This window comes from Puntigrus tetrazona, chromosome 12 (assembly GCF_018831695.1).
Source record: "Puntigrus tetrazona isolate hp1 chromosome 12, ASM1883169v1, whole genome shotgun sequence".
Lineage (NCBI taxonomy): Eukaryota > Metazoa > Chordata > Actinopteri > Cypriniformes > Cyprinidae > Puntigrus > Puntigrus tetrazona.
In genome coordinates, this window is record NC_056710.1 from 14,829,692 (window position 1) to 14,851,999 (window position 22,308).

General features: G+C 36.9%; 1 protein-coding gene across 2 annotated transcripts in view; it reads right to left on the bottom strand.

The window, feature by feature from the left end:
• Nucleotides 1-1,933: 1,933 nt before the first annotated feature.
• Nucleotides 1,934-22,308, bottom strand: part of llgl2 (LLGL scribble cell polarity complex component 2) — a 23,319-nt gene continuing 2,944 nt past the window's right edge. The window contains exons 2-27 of one of the 2 annotated variants that reach the window (XM_043253694.1): nucleotides 16,215-16,326; nucleotides 16,148-16,168; nucleotides 15,355-15,452; nucleotides 14,796-14,877; nucleotides 14,321-14,436; nucleotides 13,273-13,431; nucleotides 12,806-12,968; nucleotides 12,581-12,713; nucleotides 11,640-11,694; nucleotides 11,143-11,297; nucleotides 10,806-11,017; nucleotides 10,473-10,540; nucleotides 9,575-9,728; nucleotides 9,357-9,461; nucleotides 8,114-8,406; nucleotides 7,028-7,175; nucleotides 6,723-6,873; nucleotides 6,482-6,598; nucleotides 6,154-6,320; nucleotides 5,811-6,072; nucleotides 5,571-5,733; nucleotides 5,451-5,479; nucleotides 4,519-4,566; nucleotides 4,090-4,132; nucleotides 3,934-3,995; nucleotides 1,934-2,933 (exon numbers count right to left, since the gene is read on the bottom strand). In XM_043253694.1, the coding sequence (XP_043109629.1) occupies nucleotides 2,929-2,933; nucleotides 3,934-3,995; nucleotides 4,090-4,132; nucleotides 4,519-4,566; nucleotides 5,451-5,479; nucleotides 5,571-5,733; nucleotides 5,811-6,072; nucleotides 6,154-6,320; nucleotides 6,482-6,598; nucleotides 6,723-6,873; nucleotides 7,028-7,175; nucleotides 8,114-8,406; nucleotides 9,357-9,461; nucleotides 9,575-9,728; nucleotides 10,473-10,540; nucleotides 10,806-11,017; nucleotides 11,143-11,297; nucleotides 11,640-11,694; nucleotides 12,581-12,713; nucleotides 12,806-12,968; nucleotides 13,273-13,431; nucleotides 14,321-14,436; nucleotides 14,796-14,877; nucleotides 15,355-15,452; nucleotides 16,148-16,168; nucleotides 16,215-16,268 (3,063 nt within the window). In that variant the 5' untranslated portion in view covers nucleotides 16,269-16,326 and the 3' untranslated portion in view covers nucleotides 1,934-2,928. The remainder of the gene's footprint in view (nucleotides 2,934-3,933; nucleotides 3,996-4,089; nucleotides 4,133-4,518; nucleotides 4,567-5,450; nucleotides 5,480-5,570; nucleotides 5,734-5,810; nucleotides 6,073-6,153; nucleotides 6,321-6,481; nucleotides 6,599-6,722; nucleotides 6,874-7,027; nucleotides 7,176-8,113; nucleotides 8,407-9,356; nucleotides 9,462-9,574; nucleotides 9,729-10,472; nucleotides 10,541-10,805; nucleotides 11,018-11,142; nucleotides 11,298-11,639; nucleotides 11,695-12,580; nucleotides 12,714-12,805; nucleotides 12,969-13,272; nucleotides 13,432-14,320; nucleotides 14,437-14,795; nucleotides 14,878-15,354; nucleotides 15,453-16,147; nucleotides 16,169-16,214; nucleotides 16,327-22,308) is intronic. The other variant, XM_043253695.1, reaches the window with a different exon arrangement.

Sequence of the window (22,308 nt, forward strand, 5' to 3'; positions counted from 1 at the left end):
CAATGCCAGGACATTTCTTTGATAACCTAAGAATAACAAAACATTTTCAAAGATTAAAAGACCACAAAAAGATGCACCACAAAATGATTTAATACAAATTCTGTCTGCAAAACCTTTACTAATTTTATACCTTAGTGCAGGTTTAGTGAAACGCATATCAGCTACCTAAACTACCATGGGTAGAGATCATATTTCATGTCTTTCAACTGAAGTGCAAGGTGTACCTGACCTAATAGTCACCATTAGGACTGGGTTTCAGGCATTTAGCTCAGCACTCTCAATAATGTCGGTTGGATCAGAGATTTGACTTTAGATATAGGTAGATCAAGCATTGCTTAATTTGCAACATAATACACACAAATACGCAAATACCATGCAAGTAAAACATGATTCAAACATATTTAAAAAACGTTATATCATCAGTCTAACAATAAGTGACTCACCTGTCTTCTCAGGCGAATATGAGGCATTGAGGGGTTCTCGAGAGATTTTCTGCCAGTCCCAAAAACTCCATGGATTGATTCTGTGACCGGACTCAAACATCTACAAAGTCTTTCTGACACAAATACACACACACACACAAGCATGCAGAGGCATTCAGGGCCTCTGGTGAATAATTTATTTGACGGCACACCATATAGTTATGCACCCATTCATATCGGCAGCTGCTGAACAGACGGTGGAAAGGTGAGAGGCTTCACTGCAGGGGTGACAAAAGGTGTTGATACACGAGAAAGCAGGAGAAAGACACTGACAGATGCTCACATGCTTACAAAGAAATTCCAGAAGACATTCCTTCCAAAACTTTTCAGAAAAGTATTTCTGAAATCATAAAAAGGCCTATAACAGAATGCCAGATTAAAACATAAACACACTCACACAGAAAACTTTTTAATAACACTAGACAAACAATAACCTATGCATCAGGATGAAACCAAATACTAAAAGTTCTATATTAAAAACAGAAAGTGCATCTGTATGGATGAAGTCCAAGGTCATTCATAATTATTAAATATTTAAGTTGCAAATTAAGTAAAAACTGATAAACAGTATTTTTTCTAACGTTTTTAAAAATAAAAAAACAGTCCACAAATATTTTTTTGTTTGTTTGCCCTGTCCTAAAACCAATGTTATTAATATTGTTGCCTACTGTATTATTGACAAAACTTTTTATAATCATTTGAATCTCATAATTAGAAGCTAGACAAAGCTATTTCAAGAATAATATTTATGTGTGTTTATTTTTATATTTTCAATTCTCTTGCTTGTGCTGTGCGACACAATGGTATAAACAGCTATTCTCCAGAATTCTTTAAGAGATGGTGTCCAATATCAGGCAAACATTTGAGCTACTGCGATTAGGGAACAAAGCATCTTTCAATAATAGATGATCAAAACTCTTGGCTGAGTTTGTATGATAACTGATCTGACCAAAGGGAGATTTCTTTTCAAATATTTTCAAAGGCTACAACCCTCTAATAGCTATAAATTCACTGGGCAGACATCAGACATCCAGTAATGTTTCGTTCCATTATGTTTGTGGTTTTATCCAGTGTTATCGGTGTATACTTCCTCGTATCAATCTTTTTTTGTCTTCACAATACTTTACACTTTTGCCCAACCTACATCATATCAGTTTTTCTATAGTAATATTCCTTTGCCCTAAAAAGAGATTGCTGTTATTACACTGGAATGTAAAATGTACATTTTGATGAGGAGCAGAACTGCATAATGAGGTGCTACAAAGTCAGTTTAATCGCAAAACAGCTAGCTATCTGACGGTGTCCTTTAAGGCCATTTGTAGTATTTAAGCAAACCGGACAAAATGCTAATTTTTATAAGTACAGTAATACTTGCACACCATCTTAGCACCTCTCAGAATGACCTAAACGGAAACGGAATGAGAACATTCTTCAAAAAAAGAAAAAGACAGTTTGTGTGAAAAGTTTTACTGAGAAGACTGTAGTGTGAAGTTACAAAGCATAATAATTAGTGTTCTCATAATCATGTTTCTACAAAAATATATTCTAGACCCCCCCCAAAGAAAACGCTAAAAGCATTTCAGGAGACAGTACCAAAATATTTCCTTAGATCAGAAAATACAGCCCTCCATAAAAGGAACCCAGCGTCAAAACAGGTACGGATTTTCATATACACATATATTAAAACATTTGACTACAATATTTTCAAATTACATTCCTAAATTACATCATTCATTATTGGCATAACAAAAATGTTTTACATTAATAAAAAAACAGAAAATAAAAACCTAGCCCCTCAGAAAGCTGTACACCCTAGAAACTACAGCATATGTACTACACAGTAGTGTACAAGTACCTATAAGAACTTTTATCTAGCCACTGTTCTCATTGGCGTGGACGGGGAAAGGCAACACTACTTGTTGAGGAATACTCAGTAGGGTTTTAAACGTAAATGTGGTTTATTAGCATCTAGTGCTAATGTCGCCTTGTCGTCCTACTCTAATTCGTCGTCAGCAACAGCTAAGTAGCGTCTTCATCCAGGTATTATACACCATCTATGCATATTCTGAGGTCCTCGATCTGATATAAAAGAAAAATCATGCATTTCAAATTAAGTTAAAAACAAAATTGCCAGTCTTTCGAATGCCACTGCGTTTGCTCGGGTTGCTGCAGTGAGCTGAGCGGACGCAGACGCTGGTGCTGTGAATGGCGGTTGGTCAGCGTGTAATGGATTTAGTGGAGATACAGTGTTTGGTCTTAGCAGGCACAGGTGGTGGTCCCTCGCTCTCCTCTCTCTGGGTGTAGAAGCTCTCGAGTGGGAGGTTTCTCTCTCCAGGGCAAGGCTTTCTTATGGTTCAGTAGTGGTTCTAGCAGTAGTGTTCAGATCGTAAGCAAGTCTGGAATGAAGAGCGCATCCAGAATCGTTTAGGCACTGGGAATTAAAGGCTCAATCTGTGGACACATCAGAAAGCGAAGAGGCAAAATGAATGTCACATTGCGGCTGACAATTAAATTAAGTTTTTTAATATGAATGCTCGCCGTGTATATTTATTACGTATATGTAAATACAAACACTTGCATGTATATAATATATATATATATATATATATATATATAATATGTAGTAATATAAATATTTATATAATATAATTTTGGTGAATATAAAATACACATTTAAGAACATGTACATTTTTCAAAATACATGCGGTATGTGTGCTTTTATATGTACATAATAAATATACACAGTGCACAACCAAATATTATGTAAAAAAAAACCAAAAACATTTTGGATAAAATTAATCATTTGACAGCACTGATGCATACAAAACTTTAAACCTATTTACATACATAACTTTTTTTTATCATCCCATTTTACATTAATACTAATGTTATCCTGCTTTCTGTAGGTTATATAACCCAGCCTTTCAAAATAGGTTATTATATTACTATCATCATCATCATCATCATCATCTACAAATTACTATGATTGTATTGACAAAAACGTGACAAGGACAATTAGAAAATTTGACATTTCCTTAAAAGACAATAATTTATAATTACAACATAAGTTATAATAAACAATAAATTAAAAAAAAAATTCTTTGCATGTGATAATGACCTGTCCAAAGGATTTTGGAATAATTTATAATAGTAAAAAAGTGAACATGAAAGGGCACTCTTTTTTTAAATTTTATTTTATTATGCAAAAAATGCAAACCCGAACCTCTTTTAAGTGAACAGCCCTCAGAGCAGCTCCAAACATTTGGAGAGCTTACATAACACACCACTGCGCCGGGAGACATACAGGAGGATCTGCATTTCAAACACTGCTAAAATTCCCCTTTTTTCGAAACTCCATGTTCTCTTAAATATTTGCAACAAGGCTAGTTACAATATTATTATTACAGTGCAGAATAACAATTTATGCTAATCAGGAACAGAAAATAATTACCTCCATTGCTTAGCACATTGCCTGCTTTTGGCTTAGTCTTCAGATTGTTCTCTAGGAACGTCCTTTAAACAAACAATTGGCAAATTATTCAAACCGTACGAGTATTAATGCATACTAAAAAAGTAATAGGATCTACATTAAACTAAACCTTCTTACGTTTGATCTCCTTCTAGAGACTTCTGGATCTCCTGAAGCACTCCTGTGTTAAAGCAAGATGTGAATCAAACAACACAAAGACTTTCCCGCAAATTGTTAAGACACTATAAAAACTAGTCCAGCAAACCCCGAACTGCTCAAATACTTAAACTCTAGTTCTTCGTTTATAAAGAATAGAACAAGACTTTTTCCACATATATCGATACAACAATATTATTGTGCAGGCAAATGGGAGTGTTACAGATCATGCACACATGACTGCACAGACCAGGCCATGATTACTGAAAACATACAGCATGTTTTGATTATTGTTTTAAGCCATTTGCATGTCACAAACCATCCACAGCAAGCAGAGATACAAACAGTCTGATGCTGCTCTGCTGCCCTTACTGAACTTCTACACTACCGTCTAACTCCTCATGTACTCACTCTCATCGTTGAGCAAAGCATGCTCCATTACTTGTCTAGCAGAATTCTCTGGAACACACAAGCACATTCATCAGTCAGGCGAAAGCTTGCAAACACTCTGAGGAGGAGTTATGAAAACAATTCAGAATTGATGCAACTGATAAGCCACAACAGTATTATTTTATTATTATTTATACACAAGAACAGCATTTATATTTAGAATTTTGGAATTTAAATTTAGTTTAGTAATTAAGTTTTATTATGTACTATAATAGTATTCATTATTATTCTACATTTTTATTTTACTGCTTCATGCTTTTTATTTTATTTTCAATTTAAATGACTTTTTTGGGGAATTTTGTTTCATTCTTGTCACAAGTATGTTTTCAGCTTTATTTTTTGTCATTTTATTTTATTGTGTTCTTTCGAATGCTTGATCATGATTGGTGAGTTGCAGTTTCTTTATATATGTGTGTGTGTTCATGTAAAAATAAATGCATGTATATTTAAAAAAAGATATGAATACATATCTACATTTATATTCATATATAATGTATATATAACTATTTCACAGTTCTATACATGCGTGTGTGTGCATTTATATATAAATACTTAAGTTCTCACACACGCATACACTCACCCAAATATCATGTAAAATTTCATTTTAGATGTGATTAATCGTTTCACAGAATTATTGTATAATTCCAGTATGTTTTCGGTGCTTAATATATATACTTAATATATGTAACTGCTGTTTTTAACAAAATTCCTAGTGTTAATGTGGCATCATTTCATCAATTACAGATTGTGTCAGTAAATACAGACTGAAGTCTTTTGCATCAGTGATTAACATGGGGAAGCATTCAACAAAGCAATAAGAACATGCGTTTTTTAGTATTAGATGCTTAGTTTGCACAATTCACACAGACTTGGAAAAACACACTGAATCTCACCGTATCCTTCACTCTCCCCTTTAAAATTTCTAGAAAAAAAACAAAACAGAACAAACATCAATATAAAAACACTTGTCAAGAAAATAATGGATTCTGAACTGTTGAACTACACACACACACCTGTGTTCAGTAGGTACTCCATCCGGCTGGTCCCTGTGGACGGGACTCGATGGGTTCTTGGGCCTCATCTGGAGGGGAGCCTCGACCAGACAGCGTGGCTCCACCACCCAGCGGGTGGAGAGAGAAAAACGCTCAAACTCAGACGGAGACATAAGATAAAACCCTAAAAGATAGAGCAGACAAACCGTTTCAGAGGAGAGTCAGCGAATGCACTGTGTGGAAGAAGCGAGCGTTTCTTACCTTGGCCATATTTGGTGAACACACAGGATGCGATTCCACTGACGTCTTCTCTTCGTATGCAAGGATAGTGGACCATCATTTTGATGGAAGGTAAAGAGATGACGTGTAGCTCACCCTGATTCGTCAGCACAACCAGGCTGCTCTCCAACTGTTCATCAGTCCGAGAGCCAAACCAAGCGACGCCCACACGACGGACGCGAGAGCCGTCAACCGCTGTCAGCTTTAGCTTCGACTTACTGCTCACTTTAGGAAGTGTAAACAGCTGTGTACATACAAATGTGGTAAGACACACAATCTATACTGGCAATGAAGAAACAATAAGTTGTGTGGTGCAAATTCTCACCTTAAATTGCTCCTCTGACACAACCAATAGGTGATGAGAACCGTGCATTTCAGGACTGCGCGCCAAATCATGGGCCACCTCCAGAGGCTCGGGCAGAGGGGCACCCTTGCCATCCAAGACCACCAAACCAACGACTGGAGCACGGTGCATTAATTGAATCTCTTTAGCTGGTGATGGAGAAGCACTTTTTACAGATCTGTTTATGTATACATTCAACTACTTTATGTCATGGGTTCGGTGGACACTACTGTTTCAAACTTTAGGGTCAATACAAGTTACGCAATTTATTTATTTCTATTATTTTCCATAATAATAGAAAAGTTACTACCTGCATGAGCCGCCACTGGATCCTCCGCCCTTCGCTCCGAAGAAGGAACACGGATGACATACGCAAACACAGCTCCGCCATTGGTCCCTGCCCACAATGAGGGCGTACTGTGAGAACCTGAGAACGAGAGAAAGATCATGTAGGTCTTCTGCTAGTCACACACATGCCATCTGAGAAGATACAGCGGGAACAATGAGAATGATCCTAACTATTTAACATTTAGAAACTTTGTGTTACTCACTATCACTAACGAATGTATCTGCAAAGTAGAGCGTTCTGACGAGGCCCGTGAAGGAGTCGTCAGAGGAACGGGCTTCGATTTTTCTCTGCACAGGTGCCAGCTCCATCTCCTGCAGAGCTTCGGCCTCCAGCCTGGCATTGATCTCTTGTAGCTGCAGAAACGTTGCCGATATTCAATATCAAGTCATCAGCACCCTTTTAATCTGAATTATGCAATGCTAACCGCTGCTGAAATATTGACATGCATGATGTCTACGGTCATGTTTAGTTAATTTTTTCAGGTGAGTAACTGCAGCCGATATGTACCTTTGCAGCGTTGTTAGTGTGATGTTTTCGCATGGAGACCCTGCTGCGGCGAATCCTGCGGAAGGACTGTCGCAAGGATTTTTTGATGGACTTGACGCGTGAGAGTGGCCCCTCCAAGGCCATCTGGTCACTGGGGTTTAGAGTGCACCTGCAAATGGACAGCAAACTACTATTAGCATGCTTAAAATTCTGCAGGAACAAAAAAAGTATTTGTTTGTCATAATCTTAAACAATCTTAACAGTCTTGATACTAAAATTTAAAATTTAAGTCTAAAACTTGCAATTTTCAACAGCCTATAATAAAACATGATTATAGTGAATAGTTCACACAAAAATTAAAATTCTGTCATCATTTAGTCACACTTGAGAAGTTGCAAATGCCTGTTTTGGTCACCATTGACTTCCATAGTAGGAAAAAAAAAAAAAATATCATGGAAGTCAATGGTTGCCCAAAACAGCCTGGTTACAAACTTTGTTCCGCTGAACATAAAGGAAGATATTTTAAAAAAAAAATTATGACAGAATTTATTTTTTTGGGTGAACTATTCCTTTAAAAGACGGTAATGTTACAATGACTTCAATTTCAAATAAATCTCAGTGTTCACAAAAAGCTTTTTTCACTGATAAAAATTATTATTCATATTTTAAAAGAGAACATATATTTTTAAATATTTAAAAATATAGCTTTTGAAAAAAACATCATTCAAATGTTATTTAGTTAAATATTTTCATAGCGAATAATATAAAATGGTTTAAAATAAATTATTTTAACGAAAAGCCAGCCTATCATATGATAAAGTGAATCAGAATAGGTGCTGTTTTTTCCACGTTATGTCCACATTTATCATTTTTCAATGTTCTTCCACTTTTATCATGATAAAAGGTACACCATGATGAGTAACACTATACTTATAATAAAGACTTCCTTTTTCGAAAGAGAACAATTCTTTAATTAGACTATTGTGGTGAACACATCAGAACATGTATCATCATCATGTTCATGACAGTCGGCTTATTTTAAGAGTTAAAAACTGATCTTCTGAACTAATAATCCTGGAAAGCTACTAAAAATGTTATTCTTCTCACTTGACCAAGATGCTATTCCTCTGGTGGAAGTCATAGAGACCAAACCCGTGGCTGGTTCCAAAGGCCACCAGTTTCCATTCTGAATGCAAAGCGATTGCTGTGACCACAGCGGGCGGCTGGCACTGCACTAGAGCGAAGGGCTGAAACCCTGGAGGGAACAGCACCGGTTCCTCCCGCACGTCTAGACGCGCCTGGCCCTTCCAGCGAAATCCCTCCTGACCCTGCAGCAGGTCCACCACTGTAGCCTCAACCGTCTGCTCGGCGGCCTCGTCATTCAGCTCCAAAACCAGAATCTGAGTGGGAGGAAGACAAAAAGAGACATTATTTTTATCTCGTATATTCTGACAGAAGCAGATGACAATTAAACCCCAAATATCTCACTTCTGTACCAACAGATTCTCTCACCAGACATGTCAAACGAAGTATGTCATTACTGCTACATTCGGACAGAGTACACACCAAAATTTATGTCCTTACGGCAACATTCACATTTCAGTAGTTCAGTCAAAGGACAACAGGAGAGCAACTTTTTGCCAAGCTCATTTCCAAACGGCAGACACAATGTGAAGTGGACTGTTAATAATCAGCTAAATCAGAGCACTTCAGTCAAGTTCTCTCTCATGATTAATTATCAACAGCCAACTGAGTGAGAACACATTCAAAGATGCAACAACTCCATAAGTGACAAGGGTTTCACTAACTTCAATACATTTAAAAGATGCATTTAAAATGACCAAAATAGACTAAAAATGTCTCCGGCAATGTTATATAGTTTTATAAAACAGGACAGTTTACCCAAAAATTATAATTCTCTCATTAATTAGTAACCTCATCAAACCTCAAGAATTTTGAGTTTAACTATCCCTTTAATCTTGCCGTTTCCACAAAAATATATTACGTAGCACAACTGTTTTTAACTTTGCTTAAATGCTTCATTAGCACCAAATCAGCATATTACAATGATTTCTGAAGGATCATTTTACAATAGTTATGATGCTGACAATTCTGCTTTGCTACAACAAGAATAAACTGGACTCATATATTGATTTTGTATCTTGTATTTTGTATTTCAATATATATTGAAATTGTAATTTCACATTATTACTATTTTTATTGTATCTTACTCAGACAAATGCAGCATATAATACATATGCATATGTAGTAACAACTGAACACACCATTTTAATATCGCCGTCTTTAATGATACATGTCTTCTCTTTAAACCCCTGCATTAAAAACTCACTTGTCCTGCAGTTCCAGCCACTGTGAGATATCCGCTGTATTTACACAGGTGGATCTTCTGGATGCCAAGCCGAGGGTCGTCGCTATATGGGTCAAAGCAGCCCACCTAAGATTTTAAATTCACAAGAATCAAAATGTCAGATGAAATCAGTAAACAGCCGTGTTAACAAAAAGTTAAGCGCGAGTAATAAGCTTGTAGAAGCGTCGCTCAAGCCAGACCTTGCGGAATGGAGGCCACTCTCCCTCACTGCCCTGGTTCATGTTGTCATTTGGGTCGGCGTCTGTGAGGAAGACTCCCGCTGTGCTGAGCTTGTACATGGGGTAAAGACAGACCCCTGAGGCGTCCCAGAAACGTACAGTGCCATCCTCATGCCTTTCAGAAGATAGATAGAAAAATGTTTAAGAGAGATTTTAACTACCAGTTCCTCATTCCCTACATGCAAATCCATTACAGCTTCTTAACAGAACACTTTTCCTTCACATGATTTTAATGAAAAGGGAAAACCCCAGCTGTATTGAGCCAACGTTTTAAACATGGTTCAAGTACCAACAGGTTGGCAAAAAATTTTTTTGAATAATAATATTACATTTTTAGAAATTGATAATCTATGGTCCAAGTGGCAAAATAAGAATAGGAATCTGACATTTCCAGTTCTTATTATCTGATGAAGGTGATATGAGTTACTCAAAACAGACACAAACTGTCTAAAAGGAAAAATTAAACAACTTTACAGCTCACTGAAAATTTAGCATTGCCATTATACAAATTAAAGTTATTTTAGAAAAACAATACAAATAATACAATATTACTGTTTTAACTGGATTTTTGATTATTAAAATTGCAGCCTTTTGATTATTAAAAGGTTTTTTTTTTTTTTTGCAGCCTTGGTAATAAATTTTTTCAAATTTTATATATATATATATATATATATATATATATATATATATATATATATATATATATATATATATATATATATATATATATATATATATAAAAAGTTACATTTACTTGTAAATTACGAACAGGACAATTCCCCACATTTTAAACTTTAAAGTGCACTGACCGCAAGATCACACCAAGATCGACAGCATCAGCTCACACAGGTCTACTCACCCTGTCAGGAGCAAGTCTCTCTGGGGAGGATCTGGGGCAAGATTCTGGCCTCCATTTATAGGCCAAGGCTACAAAAAGACAGATTTACAAAAACAATAATTGAATTGCTCAATTCAAATCAAGATCAGTGACAAAAGTTGTCTATGGTGCTGCCACAGAAATCATGTTAATCACAGAAAAGCCGTTGAAGTGTTCAGAAGCCAACAGTAGCTAACATTTAACCCAGCAACTGGCGGTTGAAGTGAGCATGTTCTTTTTAGTAAATGGTTTTATTATGCAACATGCGACCAGAGCTTAACATTTGTGTATTTATGTGTGCATTCGGTTTCATACATTCTTGGAGTAGTGAGTATTTTGCTGTGCTCCTGCAGCTTGCACTCTCTCCCACAGTTTGAGCGGGATGGAGGAAACGTGGTGCGAGCAGGTGATGGCTGAACAGTGTAACGGCACCAGGTAGGGCGTCTGGATGACGGGCCACCCCTCAGTCTGCAGATCCACCACGACCAGCTCCTCCTCCACCAAAACCACAAGAGCGCTCGGCTCACCTATGACAGAGAGACACATTTTGACCACTTAGAGAAAGTGAATCTATTGTAGCCCAGATAAAATGTGAAGTAGATGTAGGGGAGAGAAAAAAAAAAGTAAAAAAAAGAAGCTTCTCTCTCTCTACCTCTGTGGTTCTCTCCCTCGCGAATGACGAAGAAGTCGATAATGCGTGAGGTGAAGTCCAGCGCCTCGTGGGTTTTGCTGTGGATGACGGAGATGCAGTGTCTGTCGCCGTAACTGGCCCTCGGCATCCCTCCACTGAAGATGAGGAATGGGGGACTGGGGGACGAAACGACAAAAGACATTACTTCGGATAAGGAAGAGTTTACTTAATGACAAAATCCCCTTGGCTCTTCTAGAACTTTCCAAATCAGCCGTTTCAAATACTTTGAAGAAAAAAGAAAACAAGAGTTTGATAAAATAGGCTAGAGATTAGCAGTAAAAAAAAAAACAATCATTACTGTGGACGTATGAACGTCTATGGAAGGTTTAAACATCAACCGGATGGCTGGAGTGAGTCATGGTGAAGCACTCTGGGTTAATGACACCACAAGCAAACACACCTGTCTCAGCATCAGCGAGTGAACACTCACGGCACTGTCTAATAAAGAATATACTCACCCTTGTTGTGATGGCAGCTGTATAACTTTGGATATGGCCTTGCAGGGGAAGGAACCTGTATGAAGACATTGTTTATTAAAAGGAAGTAAGGACAGACATGAGTATTTTACATTTAGATAATAGAGGCTTTGTTCCAAAATCTAAATTTTAATCATGCAGGCAGTGGACTTCAAGGCAGTTCATTGGAATAGTATATTTCTATTTATAGGTAATAACTAGTAGTCATATTTGTAAATGGAAAAGGATAGAGACATTGCAGCCACTGCAGGTCATATTACAGATCTAATATGGGGTAGTCCATGTTTTTATAACTGTTTTAATGTGTAATCATTTAATACAAAAACCATACATAGAACCTATTTTTTTAGTAACATTTTTAATTAGAAATATTTTCAGATCAACAATTAATTTAACAACCACCTCCAGTGATTGGTTGATTTAATTTAAAGCAGTGTTTGTGAGCTTGTGACAACAGATGATGAATTTGCATTTTCATTCAGAGCCAAAGGGAAAAGACCAACAAGTAGGCGGGTAATATACCTAATTATACTTTGTCATTAACATTAACAACCGCTTAGGGGCTTTTTTTTTTTTTTTTTTTTTAAACGACTCGTTTGAATGATTCAGAGTCAAACATTTTTTTGAAAGACAATAACTTTATACACTGTGCACTTTCAGATTTAAAACTTTGCAGGATGTTTTTTCATTCACTTAGAGTTGTGTTACACAGGAAAGTTCATTTTCAAAACTCCATGATAGGGGCACTTGAAATATTACCAACCCCTAACTTCTGGAGAGTAACGTAATACGCCCAGATTGTATTCAAAATATTGTTATAGAACATATTTCTTTGACAGTTAAGAAGTAAGTTCTTCATTAAACATGTACACAATTTTGAGCACAGCATGTTCACTGTTGAAACAGAAAACACAAGGTCTCACCATACGGCGTCTCCTGTTTCTCAGGCTCTGTCTGTGGATCCTCGCCGGTCACTGTCCATTGGCAGTAGCTCCCATCACTATGGGAACTGATTATGTTCACACCGTCCTCCATCCACCAAACACTCTCGAGTTGCTGCACAGTACCCAGAAAGAAACAATTATAAGCCTCATTTTAATAGCGATATCCTCAATTTTTTCTGAGCCTAATTGACTGAGCCTGTGTACCTGTGTGCCTAGAAAGTGTTGGACGGGACGCTGCCGGTCCAGATCCCACAGCACCATCAGGCCTCGGCTGTAGCCGATCAGCACCTGCCGTGGGTTGAGCGGGTTCTCATGCAGAGTCTCCACGCACTCCAGATTCCTGCGGCCAACATAATCCTCTGGAATTCTGGCAAAAGTAGAGGTGAACAAATCAGCGATCAAAAAGTGTAACTGTAACGGTCGTCTCAGGCATGCAAAACTCTTGCATAACGCCATTTCACTGAAACTATTTTAAGAATGTACACTGTATGTGTGTGTATAGGCAAAATGAATGAAGAGATTATAGAGCTGAGTGGCACTAGGTCACAGGTCAAAGTTAAGTCAATTAAACGTGGTAATTTTAAGTTCTGCCCTTTAAATAGCGTTCATATGTAAAGTGACCAAGCTAGATTTTGAAACGGGTGTTTTGGGGTCTTGTAACAACGTCTGACCTGTTCTGTACATCCTCCACGCTGATGTTGTTCTCCTCCAGCTCTCTGAAGCCTGGCACTTCCACAACAAACACGTGTCCTCCCTCTGTGCCCAGCAGCAGCAGCTCACCCGATGAGTGTGCCAGGACCGCCGTGACCCGCGTCACACTGGGAGGGGCGCTGTCAATATTTCACATCACAAACAGGGTTTAAAAGATGCTAGCCAATTTTTTTAGAACCCCAGATACACTTATATTAGACACTGGATGAAAACTGTATGTCAACATTGTATTTTTAAAGGCATATAAAGTAGTTTTAAGATTACAATTTAATCCTTATTATATTTTTTTTTTTCCCATCAGTATCCATAGCCAATTACAATACCTAACATGAAATAGAATTTTAAAACAGACAGACAATATAAAAGTATAATAATTATGACTACAAAAAGCAAATGCGGCACCACCAGAATATATCTGATGTTTAATATGCTGCTGTGTGAAGTGGTTGATAAGACCAATGAAAGTTCTTTGTGGGCAGGGCTACCCAGCATAACAAAACAGGAATAAAATCCAAAACCGTATCTGAAATTGTAAACTCCCATACTATAGAGTGTATAGGATTTAGGCATGTCAGTGAAGTTGTGCAATTGAAACTGGTAGCTCACATGACAATCACAATAAGAAAAGCTGGATGACATTCATACTGGAAGTACATAGAGAGTATGCGATTTCGGATGCAGCTTAAGAGATCATAATACCCTGTCACTTGTTGCTAGACAATAACAAAAGTATTAATACAGACAATCATTCATGGGAGGATAGAATATGATATCACATGCTACAAAATAAAAGCTACTTTGAATCATGGAATCCATGGGAGGACAGGATATGACATCATAGAGTGATGTAAAAGTCACACTGAATCACGGAGGTCAGTCTATGTATGAATTCAGAGCACAAGTGAGTATCGGTCTCGTCTGGGTTAGTGCGAGTCAGTGTCTCGTTCACAGCAGGTTTAAAAACATCTTTAAGCAGGACAATATTAAACTGGGGTGAGTCTGACTCACCCAGGTGGACCAGAGAGAGAGAAACGTCCTATCTCAAGCAACTCCGACATGCTGTTATGGGCCCGAAGCGTCCACATGTGCAGACTGTTGTCATCCAGTAATGTTACCAACTCCACCTGCAATAAATAAATGAAGTCTTCTATTCAAAAATCAGCTATTCTTCTAAATACATTTAAAACATTTTACGAAATGTTTTTAATTTTGGGATTACCCAAAAACTGACATTAAAAAAAATTATATATACATATAAATAATGGCTATTTTTGTTTTAATCTACGCATATCCTTAAAAGGTTGCTTTGTGTTGTAACTTTCTGTAATATTTTTTTAACAACCTCACCCAAAACCACTGATGATTCACTAACAACCGAAGCCCAAAGACTTGATTAAATGAAAATTAACACCCCCAAAAAAATTCTATTATATATATAAATGATGAAATCAAAATACGTCAGGATTGAAGTTCAAAGCTGTACCTGGTTTGGCAGGAAGTGCACCTGCGTAACTGCTGCATTCTCGTCGTGAAGCCCCATGAACTCCACACCTGGAGCTCCATACCTGAGAGCTGGTTAAGAAAACACATGGCAACCATTCACACAGCACCTTGTTGTTGTGGCGAGTTTCAAAAATAAAAACCTTCAATTGGTATTTTTAAATAAAACAAAAATACTATTAACTATTCAATACCAGACACGTAATGTTAGACACCAGTTATTCATTTCCATTTCCTCTTCTGTAAATGACTAACAGAGAAAATTACACAATAGTATGGGAAAAAAAAAAATTATATGGACATGCGTTCTCAGCGCTACGCACGAATACAAACTGTTCCGCCTTTCAAAGTACCTGCATGATGGGTGTGTACCACTGAGCCACTACAACAACCACGACATGAGCTACAGGAAATCTGTAGTCACTCTGCCCTCAGGATCCAGAGACAGGGGAATGGAATGTTAAAATTCTACTCGAGAGTTACGTTATACAAATATCTAATGAACTAAAGTGTGGAAATGTCTTCTGGATGTCGAAGGATACAGTTTGATTGCTCCCGATCTGGTACCGATGGCCAAGAGCTCCAGGCTGGGGCTGAAACCCAGAGCGCTGGGCTGATGGGGGAAGCCATGTTCTACAGTCTAAAGCAGAGAGGGGAAAAAACGAGAGTGAGAAATGCTATATTCGACAGCTCTGGTACAGTATGTGCAGTTCACATTTTAAAAGACATCATAGTCATACCGTTTCAAAGTCTGTTCCAAAATGGAAAATATACAATTATGCTGCTTTTAAAGATGCCTCATTTTGGGCAAATTATAAGGCAGCGTGATTGCATGCACAGGGAAGGCAATTCTACAGTATATTATATTGCAAAGAGCTCGAGGAGAAGGGCTGCATGATTAACCAAAAGTTCACACCAAAACTGCATTAAGGTTTAGTGCAATTAACAAAACAGAAAGGCTGGGATTTAATTCTTAAAATATATACATTCCCAGTGATCCACTTTTAAATATGAGTAGCTCATGATCCAGTGATTTCAGTTATATACATATGTGTATGTATATACACATATACATGTGTATGTATATACATATGTGTATGTATATACACATACATATGTATGTATATACACACACACACACACACATTAAAATGGCAAACAGATCACAATACACACATATAAATAACCACAAACACATATATATATATATATATATACACACATATATATATATATATATATATATATATATACACATATATACACATATATATATTGATATATATGTCATATAGCACAACATAAATATCCTATAGAAAATGTGGGCTTGATCACCTTGTTGAACTGATAGAGATCCTGTTTGTGCTTGTCCCTCTGAGACTCATGATCACCCATAGAGATCCTGTTTGTGCTTGTCCCTCTGAGACTCATGCCCATGACGTCTGAACCTCTTCATCGTCCCTGGACGAGCAGGGACCTCTCGCTGCCCTCTCTCACGGGTTCTCCTCAGCCACCTGACAAGAGTCCAGGGGTACAGGGTTAATTGCTTAGACACAGATAAAAACATTAAATGCAAATACATTAGACTTATAAACAGCAATGAATACAGAAAGCAATGATCAAGACTTTAACGCACAGTTACTCTATTGTTTACAGCTCTTCACATATATTAACGGCCACCCAAGAATTGTTGGTGACATTTGTTTTTATTCCTATTATCATGCTGTTACAATCTCCAGTGTTTCCCATGATTTATTTGTGGCGAGTCCCAGGACTCACATGAGTGTGACTATAGCACTATATTTAGCAATACATATATTTAGGTACATATTGACAAACCTGGTGACTTTTTGAAAAAACCCTAGCTATGGATTTAGTTGAAACCTGAACCAATGGTTTAGTTAACCTGTTGCTTACTGACTGTTTGGACTTTTAAATATGTATATAATTTGTCTGTTAATATGCTCATACTTTGTTACTCAGAGAGTGCGCTAAATGAGACAAAACCACTGCATGGTACTTTTAGGTGTAAATTAGATTAAATTAGCATTTAAGGAGTACTGTGAAAGTGATTCCTGTAAACTTGTATTAATGGGTCATGTTTACAGTTTCATGCATGACAACAGAAAATAGTGTCAACAGCTTTATTGTACATTCAGTTGTATTACAGTATGTGGTCGTTCATAGAATAGAACTGGTATGAAGTGCCAAAACTCGCCTGAACGCAAACTTGATGCAATTACATCATATGCAATATGCAAAATAATGTGTGACATCACCTGTCGCCACAAGTATCACAAAATTCTGGGAAAAGCACTGCATTGTATAAAAAACAGCATCAACCATCTTTTGTGTTTCATGCATCAAATTCAGCCTGATTAGGAATCACACGAGGGTGGCTCTTATTTTAGGTGAACTTTGCCTTTAGTAAGACACGAACTGAAGCATTGCAAAGGGTGCACAACTCAAACTGACTTTGCAAAGGGTTGTGGGTGTAAACACAATGGATCTGATAGGATCAGGAATTCCAAGGAAGGAGTTATGGGCTGTTTGACTGAAACTACACCCCCCTCACCACCCGATTCCTCTCTTTCGCTCGCTCTGCCCAGCCCCCGCAGGGAGATCGCGGACCTCTGCAGTCCTGACTGAAGCAGCTTTTGTTCAGAGCTGAACGCTATTACAGTCCCTCCCGTCATCTGAGCAAACAGCACCTGATGAAAACACCTGTTGCTCTGGGGAAGCCGAATCAGAAAGAGCCTCTTTCAAACGGACAGAGAAAGGAGGGGTGCTACCTGCTTTCCATTAAAGAGACCGCTCAAACTTATAACAATAGAGAATAACATGTGACAAGACAGCAGTTTCTCACCTGAAACTTGAAACAGTTTGCATTTTTTGTGTGTGGAAACAAAGTTGCCATTGGCTATTTTGCTCCTTAAAAACCATTTTACTGTGGCAACCAATGCAAGCATCATAATTATTATAACTCATCATGTTTGTTCAACACTAACCTGAAATTGAAGAATTAAACTTCAGCACATAACTTGGCCCACATCATTTTAATACAGATATTATTCATACCTCACTTAATGTAGCTTGATAGAGTTTGTGAATAAAATGGGTAAAAATAATTAATACTTTCATTAAAAAGTGATACTGAAAGTGATACTTTTCTGTTCAAAGAAAAAAAAAAAATCATAGTTTCCACAAATATATAAAAAGTTAAAAGCTTCCTGAGCACCAAATCAGCTAAAAAGTCAGCTTTGCCATGACAATAATTTTATATTATATTTCACAATATGATGAGTACTTTTGATCAAATGTTTGCAGCCTTCATGAGAATAAAAAAATAATAATAAAAAACTTCAGAAATTATGGTTACCATGGTACATGTAAATAAGGGGAAGCAACCCTAATGTTCAATATGCAAATGTGTGTATACATAAAACACACACACAACCAGCAGGCAAAGAAACACACATCGTGAATAAAGTGAGGGTACCAGGATGCAGCCAAGAAAAACGAAGAAAACAAACATTGAGTCAGAGTCTACGAAATTGATTATTGACAATAACTGTATTCAAAGACACATCCAGGTAACATTAACGTCACACACTAGAACTCCCCTCAGAGCGTGTCTAGACAAGAATGCCCTCATAATTTCTCCTGGCTGCTCAAATCAGCATATCTACAAGGAAAAGGGATCTTTTTCCCAGCCTCAAATCAATCTTTTCCAAGCAAAACCTACCCAGTGAGTCAGTTGCCCCACTCGACTTAGACACATATTTCTGTGCTTATTGCCATTATTAGGCAAGAACATTTAGTCATCAAGCATGTGGCTACAAACGCTTCCAGAGAAGGAAAGGAGCTATTATTTCCTTATTTTTAGGACCAGAAATCCAGGGACTACAGGACCCTGAAGAAACCAGCCAACAAACTAAAAGAGTCTCTGTAAAGCTTAGTTTAAGGGACAATGGTAAAGTGGGAGGTCTTCTACTTAAGAGTGAGCTTGGCTTTATGAGGGAAAACTCACAGCAGGAGAGCAGGAATGGAGCGAAGGCGGGAGAAAAGACGCAATTCATTCACAACTAAAGAGACCAGAAAGACCAAAACAATCTCTGAACGCAATTATTGATCATCGGGAATGTTTCGTGAAGCACTTTTTAGACAATTTTGCTCTCAGAGACCAATACTATACCTCCATCCATCTAATCCCAAGTTAATTAGAGGTAGAAAAAAACCAAACAAACAAACTGCAGTTTGTTTTGAGGCCTGCTGGGAGGAATTATGGCGGAGGTGCATGTGAGGGCATTGATGTGGGAGTAGCGGCTCTAGCTCGTCTAAATTAGAGGTAGGAGGCCTGTGTGAAGAATTCACAGACTTTAAGGAGAAACGCTATGTGCAACTAAAAAGCCACCAAATAAATGCTTGATGAGATCAGCTCATACAGATGACAGATTCATGAAGTATTGATTAAACTGCAGCTCTAAAACATGAAAACATCAGTTTGAAGCACAGTAAGAATCACCTACAGTAACTATGGCAGAATTCACACCAATGGCAATAACACCAGTGGACGATATTGTCTGTTTATTCTAAGCACGCTTGCATCTGCTGCTTTAAACCTCTCAAGTTTGTTACAGCAGGATGGATTCTGATTGGCTGTCAATGTTTATATTGTTCATCAGCTGGAAAAAATTGCTGTGAAAGTGATTCCAATTATATTGTTTCTCTGTGCCTTTATCGTTATAGTTGTGGTGTGGACACACATTCTTTGATTTTGATTATTATTATTATTATTATTATTATTATTATTTTTATTAACAACAACAACAACATTAAAATAACTTTCATTATTTATTAAAAAAAATTGAAAAATTTATATTATTTCACATAAAAAGGTATTTATATAAACCAAGTAGTAGTTACTACATACTAATTTAAGAAAGATCTCACCAATTTTTATCACCGATTTTAAGGACCATTTTTATCATCTATTAGGTAAAAATATTAAAGTGGAGGGCACAAAAAAATAGTTTGAAGTGTAGGACAAGTTATGTCCAGAGTTTAGGGTTTATGAGTATCCACATTAGAAAGGCAACAAAAATTAACAAAATTTAGGTCCTTGTATGGTTGTCAGAAACCAAATTTACATTTTCTTGTTACAGGTATAACTATAAAAGTATACTTTTGTTCAGAACCTGTTCTGCAAGCCCTTTAGTAAGCCGTGATACTGCTGAAGAATCGATATGTTTAGAGATTCCTCTGTTAAAGGTCATGGTAAGGGATGACATCACATTACGCAAACACATCAACAAGTTTGAAGACCAACTCGCTGAAGTCCCAGGAGCCAGAACTCATACCCTCAGGACAGCAGCCAAAAAATAGCACCCTATGGTCAGGAGAGGTCAACGGCTTTTTAGTTTAAAAACAGCCTGTGCAAGCCCACAGTAAATTCGAGGCCGACAACACTCTCTCATTTCATGACACAGCACAACACGCACTGATCCAGGCTGCCAGACCCAAAATGTCCCACCCAGCTCGACGACTGTTATTACGGGAGGCAACTACATGTGATACTCCTGTAGCCTACTTCTATTACTGGTTGCACAAAGCAATCGTTAAAAAGAGAAGCAACAATTCAGATGTAATTTCAGGTGTTAAAGCTTTAGTTTCTAATGGCTGGTTTCAGCAGAGCAGGTTCCTCTTCTCCACGATCTCATTCCACAACAACATACCTGCAGACTAGTCCTTTTTTTTTTCTTTCATATTTCCGTTATAGTTTGATCTCTCTAATTTAAAATAATTATTATAAAAATGATATAAATTAGTTTTAAACAATAAAAAACAAGAATTCGGAAAAATGCAGCACAAAAAAAAAAATAAATAAATCTTTAAGCAGCACAACTGAGATGACAATACAAAACGTTACTAATTATTAAAATAATTTCAAAAGGATCTTGTGACTTTCGAGTAATAAATATAACAGCCTTTTCATAAAAAAAAAAAAAAAAACATTTTACACTGATCATTTATTTTACACACAAAAAATTTACATAGTGTATATTATGTATATAGAAATATATGTAACACTTATGTAAAAGTATGTTTATATTAAATATGAATTGTCATGTGAATATATGAGTCTATAAACAATTATCTGTGAAAAAAGGCATGCTGTATGTGTGTTTATATAAATATACAGTACAAACAAAAACTTATTTAGGATGTGATTAATCTTCTTCTTCTGCACTAATATGTACTTATATTAACAAATATATACACAAATAATATGAATATAGGACTGGGAAACATTCTGAACCCGATATCGAGTAGCTTGTCAGTGATCTACAGCTGCCGATATATTGCTCATACCTATAAAGGGATTTTTTACCTGCAAGGTAAAATTTGATTTTAAACCATGAACGATAGTGACTGTGATAGTAATTGTGCACTTTGTCTTTCATACCTGAAATACTTCTCATAGCATCAAATCAGGAGTTTTAGCTAAACAGTCCGTTTGACAGCAAACTGTCCCAGGTAATGTATCACTAGTGACATCATTACATTCTCTGCATAGCGTCCCACAGGAAACAAAGATCAGAAGAGCAGGCAAGAGTAGAGAACCTGCCCTGACACGAGCGTGGAACTGTCAGTGAACTTTCACCACAGACGTCGTCCCTCAGCTGCATAACCTGGTTTCACAGAGCACGTTAAAATGTGTCACGTCGGGTCATTCGAGGAAATCAAGGAATTGCATATTCCAGACTCCAGTGTGGGTAAAAGGGCACTAAAGAATCAACTAAATGATATTTGAGGTCAAGAGAAAGGCAGTCAAGTACAAATAGGTCAAGCGCTGAAATAATCGTCAGCTACACCCTGTTTAAGTGAGAAAACACCATGCAAACACAATGAAAACCAGTTCAACCGCCACGAGTTGACGAAACAGAGAGGGTATTGGAAAGATCTTTATTTTAAGACACCACGAGTCAGCGGCTTCTTTCTTTTAAATAAACATCGACACCTACGAATCAGGGCTAAACAATAAGAACAGGCATTTTTAAATTTGATTTAAAACACATTTTACATTTGGAAACATGCACATTACTGTTTAAAAGATTGGGTTGATAGAAGTCACTTTTTACTATTACTGTCTTTTTATTTTAACATGCATTTTCATCATCATTATTTCAGTCTACAGTTTTAAATGATCCTTCAGAAATCATCCAAATATGATGCTTTTGTGCTTAAGAAATATTTAGTAGTATTATCAATGTTTAATAGAGTTTCATTTTGGTTTTGGGTGGTTGGGTTAATAAAAAGAAAAATATATCAAAAAATTTGTAACATGCAATTTCTATGAAATGATATTTAAAAAGATATTTAAAGTTTATAATAAAGTATTAAATGATGATTTTCCATCTTGTGGACTACAAAATGATATTTGGTAGTGTATATCAACAATATATTTCTGCTTTGTCATCAATAATTCAAATTAA